This window comes from Rosa rugosa, chromosome 2 (genome assembly GCF_958449725.1).
Source record: "Rosa rugosa chromosome 2, drRosRugo1.1, whole genome shotgun sequence".
NCBI lineage: Eukaryota > Viridiplantae > Streptophyta > Magnoliopsida > Rosales > Rosaceae > Rosa > Rosa rugosa.
The window spans coordinates 1830023-1850412 of NC_084821.1; the positions used below are offsets into that span (position 1 = coordinate 1830023).

General features: G+C 38.0%; 3 protein-coding genes across 4 annotated transcripts; 1 reads left to right on the forward strand and 2 right to left on the reverse strand.

Moving 5' to 3' along the window:
- The first annotated feature begins 257 nt into the window (after positions 1-257).
- On the forward strand, positions 258-3249 carry LOC133731652 (protein PHOTOSYSTEM I ASSEMBLY 2, chloroplastic). Of its 2 annotated transcripts, none has more exons than XM_062159043.1 (5): positions 258-470; positions 1055-1149; positions 1718-1859; positions 2456-2548; positions 2841-3249. In XM_062159043.1, the coding sequence occupies exons 1-5, from the start codon at positions 401-403 to the stop codon at positions 2969-2971; spliced, it is 531 nt and encodes a 176-aa protein (XP_062015027.1). In that variant the 5' UTR covers positions 258-400; the 3' UTR covers positions 2972-3249. The 2 variants fall into 2 exon arrangements, with proteins under 2 accessions (XP_062015027.1, XP_062015026.1); XM_062159042.1 differs by having other exon boundaries at positions 269-470; positions 1709-1859.
- A 688-nt stretch (positions 3250-3937) lies between these two features.
- Positions 3938-6760, reverse strand: LOC133731651 (F-box protein CPR1-like). The gene is made up of 2 exons (XM_062159041.1): positions 5102-6760; positions 3938-4205 (listed from the first exon to the last, which is right to left on the reverse strand). Exon 1 carries the CDS (start codon positions 6185-6187, stop codon positions 5129-5131), a length of 1059 nt encoding a protein of 352 aa, XP_062015025.1. The 5' UTR covers positions 6188-6760; the 3' UTR covers positions 3938-4205; positions 5102-5128.
- Positions 6761-8968: 2208 nt separating this feature from the next.
- LOC133731650 (uncharacterized) lies at positions 8969-13987 on the reverse strand. The gene is made up of 2 exons (XM_062159040.1): positions 13525-13987; positions 8969-13114 (listed from the first exon to the last, which is right to left on the reverse strand). Exon 2 carries the CDS (start codon positions 13093-13095, stop codon positions 11869-11871), a length of 1227 nt encoding a protein of 408 aa, XP_062015024.1. The 5' UTR covers positions 13096-13114; positions 13525-13987; the 3' UTR covers positions 8969-11868.
- Positions 13988-20390: the final 6403 nt, after the last annotated feature.

Consider the following 20390-nt stretch of genomic DNA (forward strand, 5'->3'; position numbering starts at 1 on the left):
ATGCACATGCTCTGTGCTTGTATAATCTTGAGTTCATATATGCAATGCAAATCTCACAATTAGGGGACGGATTTAAGCAGCCTTGAATTTCTTGGGTTATCTTATATTTTAGTCTGCAGAAATAAAGGTGCACTCGTTTTTTTTTTTTTTTTTTTTAAACAATAATAAGGCAAATCTCATAATTGGATGGGTGTGGGTATAAACCTAAAAGATTCTTGGGTCTAATTTGAAAGAGAGAGAATATCCAGGGACCAATGGAAAAGATAGCAGTGGATTATTGAGAGATATGGTATCCAAAACCAGAAGCTTTTCTCCCTCCAAATCAATGTCCACGTAGTACGTTTCACTGTGTACATAACAAACATCACTTGCAGGTAACAGAGAGATTGAAAGAGAGAAGATGGCTTCCTCTTCTTCTTCTCATCTCTCAGCCATACCGCAACGCCTGCCTAAATCCTCACCAGGCCACTGTGAGTGCTCTCTCTGAAACTAAAACCAGTCATTTCCTTTCAGATACTCTCATCTGGTTTTCTGTTTCTTCAGTTGCATGTATATATAAAAGTATGAATAGAGTAGCATATGTAGAGACGTAGGGGGCTAGTTCGCAACTGGCAATAGTGCTTTATGGGCATGTGGTTTATAAGTTTAGTAATGGAAGAAAGAAGAAACGAAGCCTGACTTGCTCTAAATTCAACTACTTTTCTTGGGTGATAGGTTTCTTTGTTCTGTTTTTATGTTTTTGCCTATGTCGAAATCAGGGGGATTACTGCCACTATTTGTATCTAGTTGCCAGATGAAGAGGTTTTTCATAGGATTTGTTTCTCTTTTTGGGGCACTGCAAATTTGGGAAATCATGCCCGTGTTTCAGTGTTTCGCGTACAATTAAAACGAGTTAAGCTTAAGCCTCAACAACCCAACGAGGCAAATGATTTGATTCAAATATGCTTTTTCAACTGTAGCCATTAAACATTTGGCTCTTAACTTCACGAGGTTATGCAACACATGACTATTAGTTGGTGGAAAGGCAATGGCTCTAACTATCATTTGTATGCAGTCAACGCAAAGTCAGTTGGGTTTCATGTAAGATCCAATCTTGAGAACGAGAGTGGCAGTCCAGGGGATTCGGAGCATTCAGCTAAACCATCAAAGGTATTGATCCTTTTCTATTGAAGTATCTTCTTGATTATAAGCGATTACAATAGTTTCCCACAAAACACGGCATGAGAGAAGGGATATGTGTTGGCTTAATGCTTGTTGCTTTCATGTAACCTGATGCTTGTTGTTTGATAAGTCCTAACTCGCCCTGCTAACACATCATTCATGTTCTTGATGACACTCATTGCTTTACTTAATATCTAGTTCTTTTACGGCTTTTTGAAGAGTTTATTCTATCTGTTTCTGAAGTCAAAGGATTAGTATTTTGTTCAAGACAAGACTACTGTCCGCTGTGTTGTAAACGGGCGTCAACTTTGGTTGGATATCTTTTGATATTGTTTGAGTTAGAAACGGTTTTTAGCTGGACAGAGACTAGCTCCTCTTTTGGTTTTTGGTGGAATATAACATTTGCTCTCTTTTGAAACTTCAGCTTCTGTATGGCACTTTCAACCTAATTTATTTGTATTGTAATGTTAGTTTGAAGTGTGCAATTGGTGTTAATGGCTTTCAATTACATACCGTAAAAGTTACCATGGATCTGCTTTGATAATAGGGATCTCAGGTCTCAATCTCTCGACGATTGTGTCTCACATGTCTATGTTCAACTGCTGCTTTGATAAGCAACTCTCCAAAGGCAGTTGCACTGGATGGAAAAGACAGACCACCTGGGTGCAGGAATTGTGGGGGAAGTGGAGCTGTGCTCTGTAAGTATAACTGTTGCCTTTCGTTATCAATGGTTGGAAATGATCTCCATTTCATTATATTTGATTTTTCCCTATAATTCCTTCTCATATATCATATTTATATCCCCAATATTCGTGTAGGCGGGTAAACTGTTCATTCACGTCCTCCTCGGGCATTATATATTTAGCCGAATTTCATGTGTGCATAGATTATATTGGTTCAGAGGTTCAGCTAGAAAAAAAAAATTGAGATTTTCTTTGTTCATAATCACTTCATATATGAGCTCCTCTTTTCTTTGTTGGTAAATAGGTTCCTGTTTCCCTTTAGTGGTAGTCTTTAAGCATAATCTAAAGCTATTATAGATTACCAACATAGAAAAACAGAAACTAATTACCAACAAACTTAGATTATGCCTCAAATTCATGCTTTGGCTTGTCAGAGGCGAAACATAGTGCTTCTTCTTCTCCTGTTAGCTATTATATGATGAAAATATCTGAACATATATTCATTGATTGGAATACATACATTATTTGGGTTTCCTTGTCCTTGCAGTTTAGATGTAACGTTACATGTGGTATTTCTTCATCAACGAGATGTTCATTTGCTTTTCATTTAGGTGATATGTGTGGTGGTACTGGAAAATGGAAAGCTCTCAACAGAAAACGAGCTAAAGATGTGTATGAGTTTACAGAATGTCCAAATTGTTACGGTATGCAGTTCTCATTGATACTCATATTTCTGTTTTTGTGTCATATTTCCTTGAAAGAAAACATCTATACAGTATTACAGTATCTGTGGCATTTGTGGTAATCAAAAGTTCAAAACTTATTCTCAGAAATAGTTGAGTAAAAAGTATAAGAGCCATCATAAACCATAGCAGATAGTTGTGATTATGGAGCCGTTGCTTCTTCCTCCCACATCAACATTCTGTTGTGTTTATATTTTTTCCTACTGCAATGGATACTCATTTCTTTAATGTGATTGCTCGTTCTCGTGGGCAGGTCGGGGGAAACTTGTATGTCCTGTATGTTTAGGGACTGGTGTACCAAACAACAAAGGTCTTCTCAGGAGGCCTGATGCAAAGCAGCTACTTGAGAAGATGTACAATGGTCGGCTAGTGCCAAACTCTTAACAGAGTCATCCTACAGCAGTGGCGAGTGATCCTCCACAGAAGAGTTCATTTTTTCGGGAATGTGACCGTTAGTTTTTAGTTCACACTTCACAGTAGTGTTAATTAATCATTTTAGAATGGTTAAGGCAAAGATATGTATAGCTAGCTGTAATTTTCACTACTATTGTGTTGTAATACCAGGGCTTCCCCTTGCAAACTTTGTAAGCTTATTTTGCCGGTTTCAGTGGGTAATACTTGCTGAAATCTTTCTATTGAAGCTGGAGAGTGGTACTGTGATGCATGGTGTGTGTATTGTTCTAGGCTTAGAATGTGGTCTCTATTTTTTTTTTTTTTTTTCTTCATTTCTAGTCTTCCCAGTCAGATTTTTGGTGCTACCATTATACTTTTCGCTGAATAAAAGCAAAGTTCTCAACCATGAACAGACTAATGTCTGGTTGAGATGCAGATGCATAAAACCCTTGAGCTCTTCCTAACAGTTTCGAGCTAGGTTCAGGGCGTTGGGTAGGCGCATTATTGATCATTCTTATCAGCCTAGACCCTGTGAAGACAAGTCGGCTAATGTTGTGGATGCTGCATCAATTGGAACTCGAATTTGACAACACTATTTCGGATCTCAATTCGTAGATGCTAGTCCTTTGTTAATCCTTTTTCTAGATTGATGGATAAGCATCTGTCAGAAAATCATTCTTTGCCGGGCTCTGTTTCCCTATGACATTGCCCTCCAAAATTTCATCTTCCACCTCTATGAAATGGTGAAACCAAGTGTATTTGTCTTCCTATACATCTCTTTGACATTCAATTCACCACAGATAGTCATTCCAGCTTGCTAAAAACCACTGATTCTGAGAGTATTGTGGTTTCCCTCCCGCTTCCTAAAACCAATAACAAAGAGCGAAAGGTGAAATGAGTCCTAATTAGTCCAAATGCTTACAGCACATCCTAGCTTAATCGAAAACCGATTTCGTATTCAAAACCAACAAACTTGATATCATTTAATTTAATAACACGATGATTTTATATACCCTCAGAATTCAGAACAACACAACTGAAACATTATCTTAGCATATCACTTTCATACATTAACAACAAATTAACACAGATGCATATATAGCCTCTAATAAACAATAGCTCAGGGGAACTGGTGACTTGGAGCAAGGTCCTCCAGGATCCTCAGAACTGGATCCACTTCATCTGGTCCTCGCACTTGCTCTTGTATGTGTACACCCTAAAATCCCTACATAAAAAAAAATAAAAATAAAAAGAAGAAAAGGAAAAAAGACATTTCAGAACAGATTCACTGACCTGTCAAACCAAGAAAATCTGAAAATGAACTCATAAGCTGCCTTCTATTCGAGGAGCAGCTGAAGTGATATAGAACTTTTTTTTTTTTTTTTTAAAACATAATTTTTTTCAAACAACAGTTAACTTAAAACAACTATTCAAACATCAGAAGGCAAATAGTAGGACCGTAAGAGGACTTACAAAGAAAACATCTTTTTGCCTTATTATATAAGTGAATTAAAGTGCTCACACGTATTATGAAACAACACCTTTTCACATTACGATATAAGATCCATTCACGCACACATCTAGAGTGAAAAACAGCAAAATGAAGATGCACAGTATTATGCTCATTTCCTAATTTTAAGAATTTCGGAGACCATGGACACAGTTGGCATTGGGTTTTTTGAGTGTTGACGGACACATATTCAACACCAGAACTGAAGTGACATAATACACATGCCCATGTCATCTTGATAACATCCCTAAGAGAGGGCTTAAACATGATAATTATCAAAAGAGATGCTTTAAACTAGATCAATTATACAGGAAAACAAGACTCTCTCCGGATGCAGTCATGAAATGTACATCAAATTATATAGGCAAAGTTGAATTACTTATTATCTATGTTGTGGTATAACATCAAGCATTTAGAAAAGCCATTTCTTAGTACATCTTTCTAATACAATGAAATGTTGAAGGACTTGTAACATTTTACTCAAACTTACAAAAGTAAATAGTACATTCAACATATATTATCATGAGTAGCAATGCGAACTGAAACAAATCCACTGAACGAAGTAAGTATAGGTAGAAGTGTAAGCAGAGTGAAAATGAGGAGCAACTAACCTGAATTTGGATGCAGAGAGTAATCATTTACTCAAGCCAAAGTAGGCTCTCTTCATATCCAATCATTGAGAATATATCCTCATTATAATGAATGTCTTCGATCTTGTCTTCGTTATGATAACTCCTTACCAACTTCACCCCCGTTAGAGAGTCGGAATTTATCACCAGGAATGTACTAGTTTCCATAACAAAGATTGGGTTGACATAATATATCCGCTCAGGCTGATTGGTATACTTTATGTTAAACAGCTTAGTCCATGAGTTACCCACATCATATTCCCTCATGACCCACAAATCCAAAGAGCCAGCAGTAGTATCAGCCAGACCAAACACACACAGACAACCTCCAAAGTCCCCTAGACGTCTGAAATAGTCAGCAGCAAAGTCAACAGGCAGCGGCACTTTCCGGAACTTGTCATCTGCTAAATCAAAAGCAACGACACAAGACGTCTCCAGCCAATGAAATGCCTCGTTTAAAAGACTCCCCTCGGTTGTCTTTGGACAGACGGGCGATTGACAGTCTTGAATCCTCTTCCAAGAGTTGGATTTCGACGAGAAGATCCAGATCTTGGCCTTCTGTACCTCCCCGTACCTGGCCGAGATACAGAATTTTTTTGAAGAACCCATGAGAATCTTGTAGTCGTCGGTGGCCGAGATATACCCAAAACCAGTTATGTTTGAGGACATGACGTCAGCATCTGGATGAGGAAGTTTTTTGAAGAACCCAGTTGATGGGTTCCACATATAAGCTTGTAATCCCCACGCTTTGAAACTTGCAAACACCAAACCACGGCATGATGAGAGTAAGTAAACGTGAGGTTGCCTGAATGGGTAGCGAAGATTTCTCAAAGCCGACGTCGTTGTTTGCAAGTTCAGCGATTGGAAGGAGTCAGACTTAAAGCCGATGTGGAGACAGACACTTTTGTTGTTGCCGGAAGCGATTTGGTACTGGGATGTGGCGAACTGACGGTCGCGGAGTATGATGAAGCGCCAGCGCTTCGAAAGGGAGCTGAAGCGGATTAAGGATTTGATAGGCAACCTCTGGAAGATTTTTTTCAACACATCTTCAGGTATGTGCTCCGCCATTTACAATTCCCCACTTCACAACCCTACGTTTCACTGTTTCAGAGGGAGGGAGAGTTTTTGTTTGGAAAGAAAAAAAAATGAGACCGAACCGTCTGAACAAAATTCGGGTCGGTTTGATGATTTCTAAACTCTGAAACCGAGCAAAACCCGAACCGACAGGAATCGGGTCTGCTTCGCGGTTCTATTTATGCTTGAATCCCGATCTGAAAATCTTGTTATATTTCGTTCAATGGAGAAATATGATATGCTGGCTTTAAAACACACGTCTAGAACACAAATTCATGGAGAAATCTCGATACCAGTAACGAAGAAGAAGAGGAAGAAGAAAAGATGGGTTCAAAGTGATGACACTATGCCTTTGGTAGCTTGGTACAACCTCTCTGACTGAGACTGGAATAGCTGCTAGTCTGCTACTGCTATGATGAAAACGTGAAGAAGAAGGAGGAAGAGCACAACCTCTGTAAGACTGGAATAACTGCTACGATGAAGAAGTGAAGGAGGAGGAGGAGGAAGAGAAGAGACGAAGAAGAATGGTTGCGGCTAAGTGGGAAGAGCCATGAGTATAAACTATAAAGTATAATTAAAAAGAAAAAGAGAACAAAGAAAGCGATAGGGACAGGGACAGGGACAGGGACAGAGACAGAGACAAATGGGAGTAAAAAGATAGTATAAATTATAATTAAAAAGAAAAGGAGAACAAAGAAAGAGAAAGTGTGGGGGTGGCAATGGGAGGTTGTAGGGTAGGGTTTGTCTTTTATTAGAGAAAAGGTGTATAGGCAAGTGAGAGAATCTTGCGTAGGGCACCCGCACGGACACGTGGTGGGGCGGGCCAATCACCCTCCAGCAGGGGGGTGTTTTTGGTATTTCAATTCAGGGAGCAGGGGCAATTTTGGAAAAGATGAAAAATTTCCTCTCTTCTGATTGGTGGGCCGTAAAGACACGTGGTGGGGAAACCCCCACCTAAGAATTATACATTGCAGCCTCTCGGTTCGGGTGAAACCGAGGGAGTGAGCTCATTTTTTACCTGAGCTTTTCTCCAGATAATGACACGTGGGTTTAATGATCCAATGGTGTACCATGTTAGTTTATCCTTCTCTTTTTTCCGTCTCCCATTCTTCTTCTACTTCGAGAGAGGGATTGAAATTGTCGATCTGCTTGATTGCTTCAGTCAATGAATAGGATCAATCTCTCTTTCTGGGTCTAGCTCTTTGATCTCTGATCTTCAAGAATTAGAATCATTTTCTGAGTTCGTGTCTGTCTGTTTGAGATCTAGTGAAGAATTGCATCAATTCAAGAGGGTTGAATTGGGTTTTATCAAGGTTTCAAATTTCGGTTTCGGTTTCGATTTCGGTACTTCAAATTTAAGGAAATTTCGGAGAAAGTTTCGATTTCGGTGGAAATTTCGGTTAAAAATAAAGAAATCACATGAATTGCATGTATAAAATGATATTTTTGAATGAAACTTTTACATAGACTAAACTAACCTATAATAGGAAAATTCTACAAAATGTTAACGTATGACATGCATACAATTGCCTTAAAAGTGGTAATTTGAATCCTCAAAATAGTAATATTAGTCCTCAAAGTGGTAACATGAGTCCTTAAAGTGGTAAATTTTCTTAGTTACCACATGAGTCCTCAAAATAGTAATATTAGTCCTCAAAGTGGTAACATGAGTCCTTAAAGTGGTAAATTTTCTTAGTTTACCATATGAGTCCTCAAAATAGTAATATTAGTCCTCAAAGTGGTAACATGAGTCCTTAAAGTGGTAAAAATAGTTGATGTATGAGAAATGTTAACATACCATAGCTTTACCCCCTCTATTTACAATGTAAACTCTCTAAAATTATACATAAATAATAGAATTGTGATATTTAATATGGACGAGACGACGAGTAATTAACTAAAACTATAGTAAGTTGCTAAACACTATCTATAATTCTATATGTAATTATAAATGTTCTGTATATTGATAATGTAAATGTGATTTACTTTTTTTTTTATGGCTGGAACCCAGTGGGAGGCTTGGCCATCACGCCTTTTTCACTAATAATTAGAAAAATACAACGGGGGGGACGTAATACCAAAACCCCGTAATCGACCAAGCTTCTCCTTGAGGCTTCTCATACAGCATTGGCATTGTCGGGTTAACCTCTGTGTCAACTATTCGAAGAACACCGTATAATGGCTCGTAAATAGAAATCACTGCTTGCACATTGTCCCAAAACATGTTTTCAAGAACGAGTTCCTCTATACGTCTTCCCTCCTTGCTTCGACTATATTTGCTAGTAACCCAGTCATCACAAGTAAACAATTGTTTAAGTCCAGCCTTCTTTTGGAAAAGGCTTTGCAGAGAAATGTAATTAGTGGCAAACCGAGTTGGTCCCGGTCGAATCAAATCACCATTACATATTTTTCTCATAAGAGCAAGCACCCATCCGTGATTGTAGATATATACTGTCACGCCCCGAATTTTGAATAAAGAAAATTCAAATCCGAAACGCGAGAACAAACATAGAAAAAAAATTTCAAATAAACTAAGCAACAAACAAACTGAACTCACAATGTCAATACCGACTCGTTCTTTAGAGTCACATATTACATTACAGATAGTTTACAAATTAAACTGAATATCAATTCAATCTGTAACCACTCTCACCAACTCACTACACAGCGGAAGACTACAAGTATGAGCGCCCTTCTACACCCACGTGACGGAAAGTCCACCTCAGCTTCGATAACGATCACCCGATATTCTAACCTGCACAAAAACCCCTACACCATAGAATAGTGCACCGGGAATGTAAACAACAAACCCGATAAGCTTTTCAGCCCGTATGAGTAAACTCAAATAAAGTGACTCACGTCACTCATGCTTATAATTTCTCAACTCGTGAGATAATTAAAGCAACAATATTTAATTCCACAAAATACATGCTTTCACCATCTTAGTCTAACAAAATCAATATGCAATTATCACAACAAAAGCATCAAGTTCAAATAAATCAATATCATGCTCAATAATTTCAACCCAACTAAAACCCACATGCTCTGTCTCACAATTCATTTTATCTCACTTCCCAAAATCTCCAACTATACAAATAACTCCCAATATTTTAACATTTTACGTCCCCACAAACTATTAGATCACTATTCCTTTGCCTCAACGGCACAACCTGGAAATCATACTCATTTCCCTCAACATAACGCGGTTGCCAAAATCATGCCATCCCAACTCATTTATCAATCACTACAGATCACAACCCACAACTGTACCCACAATAAGAATTAAGCAAAATCAGTAATCCCTGCATAAAAACTTAGTTCAGGAGATCACATGAAAACAAACAAAAGAATTCATAGTAATCCCTGCATATAAATTTAGTTCAGGAGATCACATTAACACAAATAATAAAAATCATAGTAATCCCTGCATACAATTTAGTTCAGGGAATTACATTAAAACAACCAATAAAATCATAGTAATCCCTGCATAAAATTTAGTTCAGGAGATTACTTAAAAATCAATAATGGAATGAAAAAGGAAAATAAATAAAGAAATCAAACAACTTCTGACAAAACCAAGAAATCACCCTTCAACTCCAAATAAACGAATCCCACAATGACTCGTTTTCAAAACTCGACATCCTTACCTCTTAAGGGTAACATACATCACTAAAGTGACAAAATCATATTAAATTCAACTCCCCATTTTAAATATGAAATTCAAGTCCCTCCTTGGACAATTTAAAAGAAGAATACATCCCAAATTCTCTTTTAAAAACACGTACTCATGAGTTGCAAGTAACCTGCTTGTTACCCATCATGACATACAATGGCGGACAGACTAGAGCTCTAACTGAGTCGTAACCATACCCCGGCCAAGGGCATGATTCCGATAACCACCCTCGGTCACTACTGTGACCCTCGGTACAAAGACCAAAACATATAAAAAGTCACGCAAGACTCAAAATGTTACACCACCTCAACACTTTCCAAAACAATATAATTGACTGCAACAAATATTGTTTTCAAAGCTCAACTCCCATTTCAAAACAATATAGAAATCAATTCCGAAATATTGTTTTCACCCCTTAAACCATCAGCACAATTAAACAAGTAAAACTCTCGAATACGAAACATCGAAACAAAATTGTTTCCATTCCAAATCAACCAAACTTCATTCATTTCCCTTAGAAAATTAAATCACAACAATAGCAACATCGAACTCACAAAACCATGTTAATTCCACCACATTACCTAACTGCACCAATATATATATATATTCCACGTAAATATATATATATATATATATATATATATATATACGTAGTCACCCGCTCAGGAATGCTACTAATACCAACTATAGTTTTACAAATTAACTACTTTATCAACCGAAACACCGTGAGATTTACTCACCTCTAAATCCCGCTGCGTCTTCTCTTACAGCCGAGATAAAGTACAGAACACACTCCATCAATTACCTAAGTAAATGCATCACAACTTAGTATACGGATCGAAAACGATTAAAGTTCAAACCCCCGTTGAACTAAAATCCCCAAAAATAATGCCAATCGAGGCGAAACTTCATCCGAGACCACCAGAGGCCTCCGGAATACTTATACGATCAATATAACAAAACTACAAGTCAATTGGACGGCCGAATCCTCACGGATCGAAAACCGATCGAACCGAAAACCCTAAAACTTGGAAAATTCATAACATGCTCATACGATTTCCAAAAATTACAAACTATATATCGAAATGCTCGTATCGACGAGTAGATCGCACTGAGGAGCAGAAACTGCCCCAGAGGTGGCCGGAAGCCGCCGGAAACCACCACCACAGTGGCGGCACCGCCACCAAACCAAAGTCAAAATTTGACAAAGCTTCCAACATCAAAGTTCTTCATCTCAACTCCAATTGAAACATTCATAACTAGCACAAAGTCTGAATCAAAGCCATTTGGCCGGAATTTACCTCGCAAGTTTTGAAAACCGATGAACCCTAGAATCCCAATCTTCAAAATTCGACCTCCACACTTTGAATCGTTGCAAGCCGCTTGGAGGGAAGCATCTACGTCCTCTGGGCAAGAAAATACCTCAAAGAACTCGAGCTATAGTGGCCGGAGGAGGAAGAACCCACGGAGGCGATTTCAACGTCGGCAGCTCCACTTCTCGGCCTTGTACCGCCGTGTACGGTGCTTCCCATGACGAATAACCACCACGTACAGACGTGTAGAGGGGACTGAGGAGAGCAGGATTCCCTTTGGAATCGCGCCGATTGGTGGCCGGACGGTGAAGAAATCGGCCGGCGAAGGGAAGAGGGCGAAACGGGGTCGGGACCGAAGAGAGAGAAAAAGTTTCCCAAAATGGAAACTTCAGATTTTCTGATATTTTTCGGAAAAATCCCATATATACCAAAATGGAAAGTTTTTCCGACGACCATAACTTCTTCATAAGAACTCCGATTTCCGCGTTCCGCATGTCCACGAACTCGTATCGACGCGCTCTACAACTTTCATGAAGGAAGTTCTCACAGAATCTAAACGTATAAAAAGTCAACCTTTGTGAACCCCCTAAAACGTGAACTTCGAATAATTATTCGTCCGAAAATAATTCCACTCCACCCTCGAACCACGAAATCGTACGAATGAACACTTTATTAATCCCAGGAAACATTTAGGAATTAATAACAAATTTCCGAGGTCTTACATATACAGTCACGAGTCTAGCAATAGTAATCACATCACTTACCTTTTTCTTTTTACCAATATCTTCAAACATTAAGTCGATGCAGTGTGCAGCACATGGAGTCCAATAGAAGTTATAACGTTCTGATAATGTTTTACCAGCCTTCACAAATGCTGAGTCATTATCGGTACATATTTGAACCACATTCTCCTTCCCCACTTCATCAATGACATCTTTAAATAGCTTGGCAAGGTATTTGTGCTCCCTTATATCACTTGATGCATTGACAGACTTCAAAAACACAGTCTTACCCTTACAGTAAACCATGAAGTTGATAACTTGCATTCTTGTTGGACCGGACCACCCATCAGCCATTATGGTGCAGCCATATGTTTTCCACATTTTTCTTTGGCTATTTATATATTCAGTTATTTCCTTATGTTCCATGGGCAAATATTTGTTCATTATCTGAAACGAACTTGGCGGAGGAACATTTGGACACTCTTGTGCTCCAATTATCATGTTTTTGTACTCATGAGATTCCGCTTTGTACGCAGGGACATTGGTATATATGAAAAACTTCCCACATAATCGACCAAGCTTCTCCTTGAGGCTTCCCATTGACATGGAGTCAATGATGCTCTTTTGTTTTGCAGCATTGGATTTATAGAGTGACTGTGGGAATGAAGCTTGAGGTTGGTCTCCATGCTCTTGTCGTACACTTTTTGATCTATCAAATTTTGGTTGGCTTCGACTTGTCCCGCCAGGCCCTGAAACACCTCTACTTATACCTTGCTCCCTTTCCCATTCTGATTGTCTTGATGCTCTCATAGCAGCTTTATAATCACGGGGATCTACATCATGCTGACCTACAAAACCTTCATCTTCATCTTCAGAGTTCAATTGTTGTGATAACCCTGATCGAAATTCTTCTCGAGTATCACGGATTATTGAATCCTTTTGATATTTTGCAGTACATTTTCTCCTCATCCATTCTTTTACTAATTTTTGAACTTCTGGTGGCACCTTATCACAAACTCGTGTATTCTTGGCAGGATCTAATCCAGTCAAGTGGAACTTAAATCGAGTGATACCACCACTCTTTATGACCGTATTACAAAACTTGCATACTGTACCTTTAGTTTGGCCTTGATATGGAAAAGCATAATTCCAAGTTGGGTCTTTTTTGCTCCCCACAGGGTCAGAACTTGCCATTATGTAAAAAACTAGACAACTACAAAAAACAAACTAAAATTTATGAATAAATTATTTATACTAAAGTGTTCTCATTACGTTTAAAATTATTATGTTAATTTGTATTCATATTGTAGTTACCTATTGAAACTAATTGAAGAACACATCTTGACAATTTATGTATGGAATATAGGTAGGCACTAAATAAGATTAAGATCTTTGATTGTTTCTAACTTCCTACATCCATTAAATTATCTACTGAGTGCTGACTACAATATTTTATCTACTGAAGTACTGAGTGATACTAAATAGTTTCATAAATTACAAAAACATGATTACTAGACATTTTCATAAATAATAAATCTCATAACAAAGGAACAATTTAAAATATAATTACCTTTTCGTATATATAAATCATGCAACCAACAATATATATAAATTTCAACATACCTTGTAGAGCTTAAAATCAACCAAGCTTGTTATTGTATTGAGTCTTCAACTCTTTTTCTCCGCTCCAGCTTGCATCTCTTCCAATTCTTCACAGTCTTTGCTTTCTCTACTTTGTTTATGGCTTGCTCTGTGAATTTAGTGATCAGAAGTTATAGGAGAGACGAGAGAGTGATAGATATAGCCATATAGGTAGATTTAGAATTATTGTGAAGTACTGTGTGAAGTGTGAACAAACATGACTTGATGGGTTTTTGGGTGTATCCAGCTATGATTGCAAATAGAATCATGATGTGGTTGGAGACTTGGAGCATGAGTGCTTTGGTAGCAGATAAAAGCAAAGAGGTACTATGGCCTCATTCAAACTTTGTTGTGAGAAAACTGAACTCCAAGCCTACGAAAAAGTTAAAAGACATCATTATGGTCATGGTGGTCAAAAAGCCATAGAAACCAAGATATTTCCTCCATCCTCCCACGCACTAAGAAAATACTAGTAAAAAGAACAGTAAAGCCTTCAACATACCTTGTTAATTAATAATTAATTAATTATATGGTGGATGATAGAAAGAGAGCTTCTGTGTTATGAAGGAGGATTGAAAAAAAAAAAAAAAAAATTAAAATTTCATATTTTGTCAACGAAAAGTCGAAAACTGTGAAATACGAATTTAACAGAAATTTCAGAGAAATTTCGGACAAAATTTCGGTTTGAATTTTTAAATATATTTTCTGTGTGTAGATATTTCGGAAATTTAGAATTTCGCGGAAATGTACCGAAAATTTCGGTAAATTTCGGGAAACTTCTTACGGAAATGATATAGCAGGTGAATTTCGTTTCGGTACTTCAAATTTACGGAAATTTCGGCAGTTTCGGAGAAACTTAAAACCTTGGGTTTTATGGATTTGAAGAACTGGCCTTTTAGATGAGATAAAGTATATTTCTTTGATCGAGTATGCTCTCTTTTTGTTTCATCTTTATCTCTTATAGTCTTATACTGTCTTGGGAAGCTTGCACAATTAGATGAGATTCTCTTTACCTCTTTCTCTCTCCTTCCTATACTGCTGCATTTCGTTTAAATCCAAGACTGGACATGATACAATTGATAGTCATGGACAGGTTCTTTAAGCTTCCATAAATAAATGCAATTTCTGAGCATTTTGAACACCATAGTTGATGCCCTCTCGTTTAACCGCTGCCAAGTAAAGCTTTCCGGCGACAACGTTGACGCTCGAGCTCGGGTAGTGGAAGTGTGGATTGTGGTGTTGTTCTCTCTCATTGGCCTCGGTGGTCCTCGGGTGGGTTGCGAATCGGAGCTCCGGATTTTGAACTGAGAGCTTCTACTGCTCGCGTGGCTCTGTTCTAGTGTTCTTGATCACTTAGATCCATAGAAGTATAGATCCTTGTTCCATCCAGTAAGCAAAAGAAAGGAAGAATGTTTCATTAATTTGATATAATTATCCAATTTGTAGTTACCCAATTTGTGGTTATCTAAATTGGTGCAAAAGAAATGAAGAGAAGCAAAACTGGGACACAGAGAGAGAATAGAGGAGAAGAAAAACTGAGAACGAGAGAGAATTGCAGTGTGAGAGAAGACAAGTACAGGGGAGAGAGAGAGAGAGAGAGAGAGAGGGTATAAAGAAAAGCCAAGTTTGTTGTAGGCCATAGGATTTCAGTATAGACATGTGTCCTAATCGAAATGAAAGTTCAGGAAGCTCAGGTAAAAACAGAGCTCAGGAGAGGATCCGCTCTCACCTTGATATATCAGAACCGAATCGAAACTAAAAAGTAGAAATAAGAGACGAAACCGAACCGAACCGGCCAAATCGGGTTCGGTTCGGTTCGGTTCGTTCACTCAGTTCTTCGGTTTTTTGGTATTTTCAGCGCAGCCCTAGTTTTCATCACCTTCTAAACTTTTTTTTATACCTGACAGAATGATACCTAATTTTTAAAAGTAATCAAAATGATACATAAACTTTTAAAAATAAATCAACTTGACATGTCATTTTATTTTCCGTCACTTCTCTATTAAAATTGATCATGCACGGTGCATATGAGGTGTTTTGTGAGGTTATAGTAGTATTTTCACAAAAAAATTATTTTTTAGTTATTTTTTATTTTACTTTGTTGATTATATTCTTCTATCGTCTACATCTCTCTCTCCCTTTTCCTTTGTTTCTTTAGAAAGTGAGAAACATCCCGACCTTAATTGTTTCTAAGATGGTGGAATTGAAACTGAACGGAAGATTTTAATTATATAGAAGAAGAAAATTGGGTTATAGATGATTGATGGCCCCTCTAACCACAAATCACTTCAATTTCTGAGTTTGATTTTGCATTTGTGCATCTCTGTATGTAGTTTCGGATTCCAGTTCTACAAAGTTTTCGAATTCGAATTACAATTTAGTGGTGCCATCTGCGGCGCGGCGGAGGAAGCCCATCAGCGGTTGTGGCGAAGGAAGAGGTCGGTAACGGGACCATTGTATTCTTATGCAATTTCATTGCTCAATAGCCATTGATCCAATTGCTTCTACATAAACAAGAAAAAAGCCCCTTCAAAAAAAGAAGAAGAAGAAGAAAAAAAAAGAAGCTTGGGTTCTAGATGCAATGTTGTCATTTCCAACTTAAAATTGAATGAAAGATTATATATACCCTTAGTTTTAATGGAGATGTGACGGAAAATAGACGGAGGTATGAAGTTGATCAATTTTTATAAGTTTAGGTACCTCTTTGATTACTTTTAAAGTTGGGTGTCATTCTGTCCGGTGCAAAAAAGTTTTGACCCTAGTGGTGATAAGTACCATATACAAATGGCAAACGACATCCTTTCGTAAAGTGCCGACGTGCTCGACTATTGGAAGGAAATATTTATATTACATCAAGTAGATCTGAGTAGATTTAGTTTGATACAGAGTTAGTTGATAGTTAGACTAGTTTAATATAAAGATAGTAGTCTCATACTAGTTTACCACCTTCTGAATCAGTCTACTTGATATATTGATAAATTGATGTACCGTAGAGTTAAATCTCATACAGCTCAACAATTAAATTCTTTTGATATAATTTAGGACAAATTTCAGTTTACCACATGTACTTTGCACTCAACATCATCTTAGTCCATTCCCTTTCAATTTCATCATCAACACCCATGTGCTCTCAATTTTAATCAACCATGTCCAAAATTTGTCGAAACGTCCAAATTAGACGTCAAGTGATGACCTGACAGCAACTAACTGATTGAGTGGGCCCACATGAAGGACAAAATTCCTATTATGAACCTAATGATGTTCCCATCAGACGCCTCCCCCCTGACAACTTCGATTAACCTAATTCTTTTTCTAAACCCAAACTCACCTAAACTCTCTCTGAAATCTGAATCGAGCAATGATCTATTTAGAGCAGAAGCCATAGTAAAGATCCTCACTCCCACTCTTTAACTCTTCACAGAGAAGGTAACAACAACAAGTCGAACAAAAAACATAAAACCTTCCACCCAAATCAGTTTCTAGATTTTTTTTACCATTACCTTCACCACGATCCTCAAACGCCCAACCAGACCCAGATTCCACTACTCATTTCCCCGATTTCTACAAGACCCCTTTCACTTTCGTCCTTCTATGCATTCTAGAGGGCCAAAGTAACCAGCCTTATTGAGTGAGAAATTATGCTTTTTGAGGGACTTTGCAAAACTACTAGTGTGCTATTATAATTGGAAATGGTGTCAATTGATTTGAAGTTGAGTGTTATCTTCTTGATGGAAGGTGCTTAATTGATTGCAAATTGTAGTGGACGGTCTGATCATGGTCACGGCTGTTCCGCCTATACGAGATAGGATTCTCAAGGATGCAAATGGTGACATTAGTGATCATCTATGCAACCACATTCATTTGACAAATTGCATTCACTTGAAGAACCGTATGCACAAGCACAACCCCATATTGGCCGATAGGACACTTATGAGGGACTTGGTTATCCTTCAGAGGTCTCGATCTCTTAGGGACCCTTATGACTTGTTGTTGTTTCATTGTATTGGTATTAGTAGGTTATGTGAATGTAATTCAATGTGTTTGAATTGAAAGAATGTATTTTTGGATTGCAAGAATGTGATTTTAGCTGCATTATGAGTTTTCGGGGGAGGCAAAATATGTGAATTGTCCAATTTGCCCTTTCATGTGGGCCCACTGCACCAATTTGTCAGTGCCAGCTCAGCACTTAACGTCTAATTTGGATGTCTGAGAAAATTTTGGGCATGAGTAATGGAAATGAGAGTACGGGGGTGTTGCTGATGAAATTGAAAGAGTAAGGACTAACATGATGTCGAGGTCAAACATCAGGTAGTAAACTAAAATTTATCGTATCTACTTGAATAGATTGAAAGGATTGAAGTTTTTTATTTAGAGTTGTCTTGGGTCTAATTCCCATTTTAACATAAAATTGATGATAATCAAGACAATGGTGTTAACCTGGTCAGTAATTGACCAAAGAAACTATGTTCAATCACCTTTGTATGTAAATCCAATAAGAATTTTTTTTAAGTTGTGATTTTTTGTTTTCAAATGTTGGATTTATATCCAAAGGTGGTTCAGCATAACTTAGTCAGTTATCTACCAGGTGAACATGTTCGATGACTAGGATCCATGGTTTTATAGAAATCAAGCAAACTAGTAAGAAATATGGCATTAGAAGCACATAAATAGTAAAGAAAATCATTCGGCCTTCGAATTAACGACTTTCAAAATGAGATGATTGAACTCCAGTGTGACTCAATGAGTAGAGACATATGCATCTAAACTCACGAAACAACACAACTTATCACTTTGTCAACTCAACGCTGGTACTATCACCATCCATGGCCCAGCTTCATTTTTGACGCCACCAAATGCACAATTACCTCCCATTATGCTTCTAACTCCAATAATGGCATCCTAATCCAACCAAAATCCTCATTGGTTGTTTTTAAAGCCCATCGCTCGTTCTGCAAAGCCTGTTTCTTAGGAAAATTAGGACCGAGACCGTCCTACGCAAATGATACTAAAGAACTTATCCAATTTTGACATAGAATCCAAGGGGATATTTGTGGACCTATTCAACCATCTTGTGGACCATGTAGATATTTTATGGTGTTGGTTGACGCGTTGACACGCTGACCAAATATCACAGTATTGTCCACCTGTAATGCTGATATGCTAAACTCTTAGCACAAATTATTTAGTTACGGGCTCACCACCCGGATCATTCTATTAAGTAAATAAGTCTTGACAATGCTGGAGAGTTTACATAAACATTTTTTTGATGATTATTGCATGTCCATTGGGATCGATGTCAAGCATCCGGTTCCTCATTTACACACCCAAAATGGTCTCGCAAAAGCCACCATAAACACACCCATTTTTAGTACACCTTTCTAATACAATTGATCATTCTTATAAGCTCGAACCCTGTGAAAACAAGTTATTTAGGGCACGTTTACTAACTTGGAATGAGAGGGAATGATTACGGGGTAAAGAAATTTTGCATTTACTAACACATGATGGAATTGGAATGAATGTTGGTCTCATCTATTTATAAGGAATCGATTCCTGAATACTCAGGAATTTGATTACGAATGGGAGAGATATGTTTAGGAATCAACTCCTCCGGAATCAATACCGATTCATTTCTTCTTTTATTCTAGTTGTTTCTGATTCATGATTATTTTTCATTCTAAATAAGTAAACGTGTCATTAATGTTGTGAATGTTGCATTAACTGGAACTCTAATTTGATAAGACTATTTCGGATCTCAATTCGTGGACGCTAGTCCTTTGTTAATTCTGTTTTCTATAGATTGATGGATACACATCCGTCAGAAAACCAATTATTCTTTGCCGGGCTCTGTTTCCCTATGACATTGCCCTCCAAAGTTTCATCTTCCGCCTCCATGAAATGATGAAACCATGGGTATCTGTCTTCCTATACATCTCTGACATTTTTCGGCGTCAGATGGTTGCTCTTTACTTCGAGCTCGCTTTTTTCGTGCGGGAGTATTGAGGAAATCGTATGCTCTATCTTCTATCTGGCCTGGGGTGAAACGTTTTTGGCCACTCATTAAGGAAAATGGCAGATGGTTAATTGGAAATGGGGAAGAAATCTTTTTCTGGAGGGATAACTTTGTGGGCCGCCCATTAAATGAATTGTTTGGTTTGCATGGTGGTGCAATGAATCAACTTGGCACTTTAGTTGCAGACTATATTTCTAATGGAGAGTGGACCTTCCCATCTTTACTTCAATTACACCTCCCAGGTTTGTGTAATTTCATTCATCAACATGTTCCACTCTCAATTAATGATCAAGCAGTGGACCAATGCATCTGGATGCCTTCTCATTCAGGTACGCTTTCCGCACGTGAAGCTTATGATTTTCTAAGGCCCCGATATGCTGTTGCTAATTGGGGAAAATTAATTTGGACAAAGTTTATTCCTCCTCGTATGTCTTTACTAGTTTGGAAGGTGTTAAGTGGTCGTATATTATCGGATGACTTCCTTCAAAAGAGAGGGGTCTCTCTAGCACCTCGGTGTTATCTCTGTCACATTCAAGTGGAGTCTCTGGAGCATATTTTCCTCTCTTGCTCTTTTGCATCATCATTATGGCAACGCTTAGTGCATGTGTTTGAGCTCGGCATGGTTCAGGGTTCCCTTATGGAGAGGCTACAACGGGGCTTGGATCATAGTCGCAGTCCTCAACTACGTGAGCTATGGCTCACCGCTTTTGTGGCTTTGTTATGGTGCATTTGGCATTTTCGAAACCGGGCTAAGTTTGATGGTGTGCAGGCCAACAAGAGTAATGCCTGGAGATTAATTAAAGGGCAAGTTAGCTCATCCAATAGAATTGGTTCT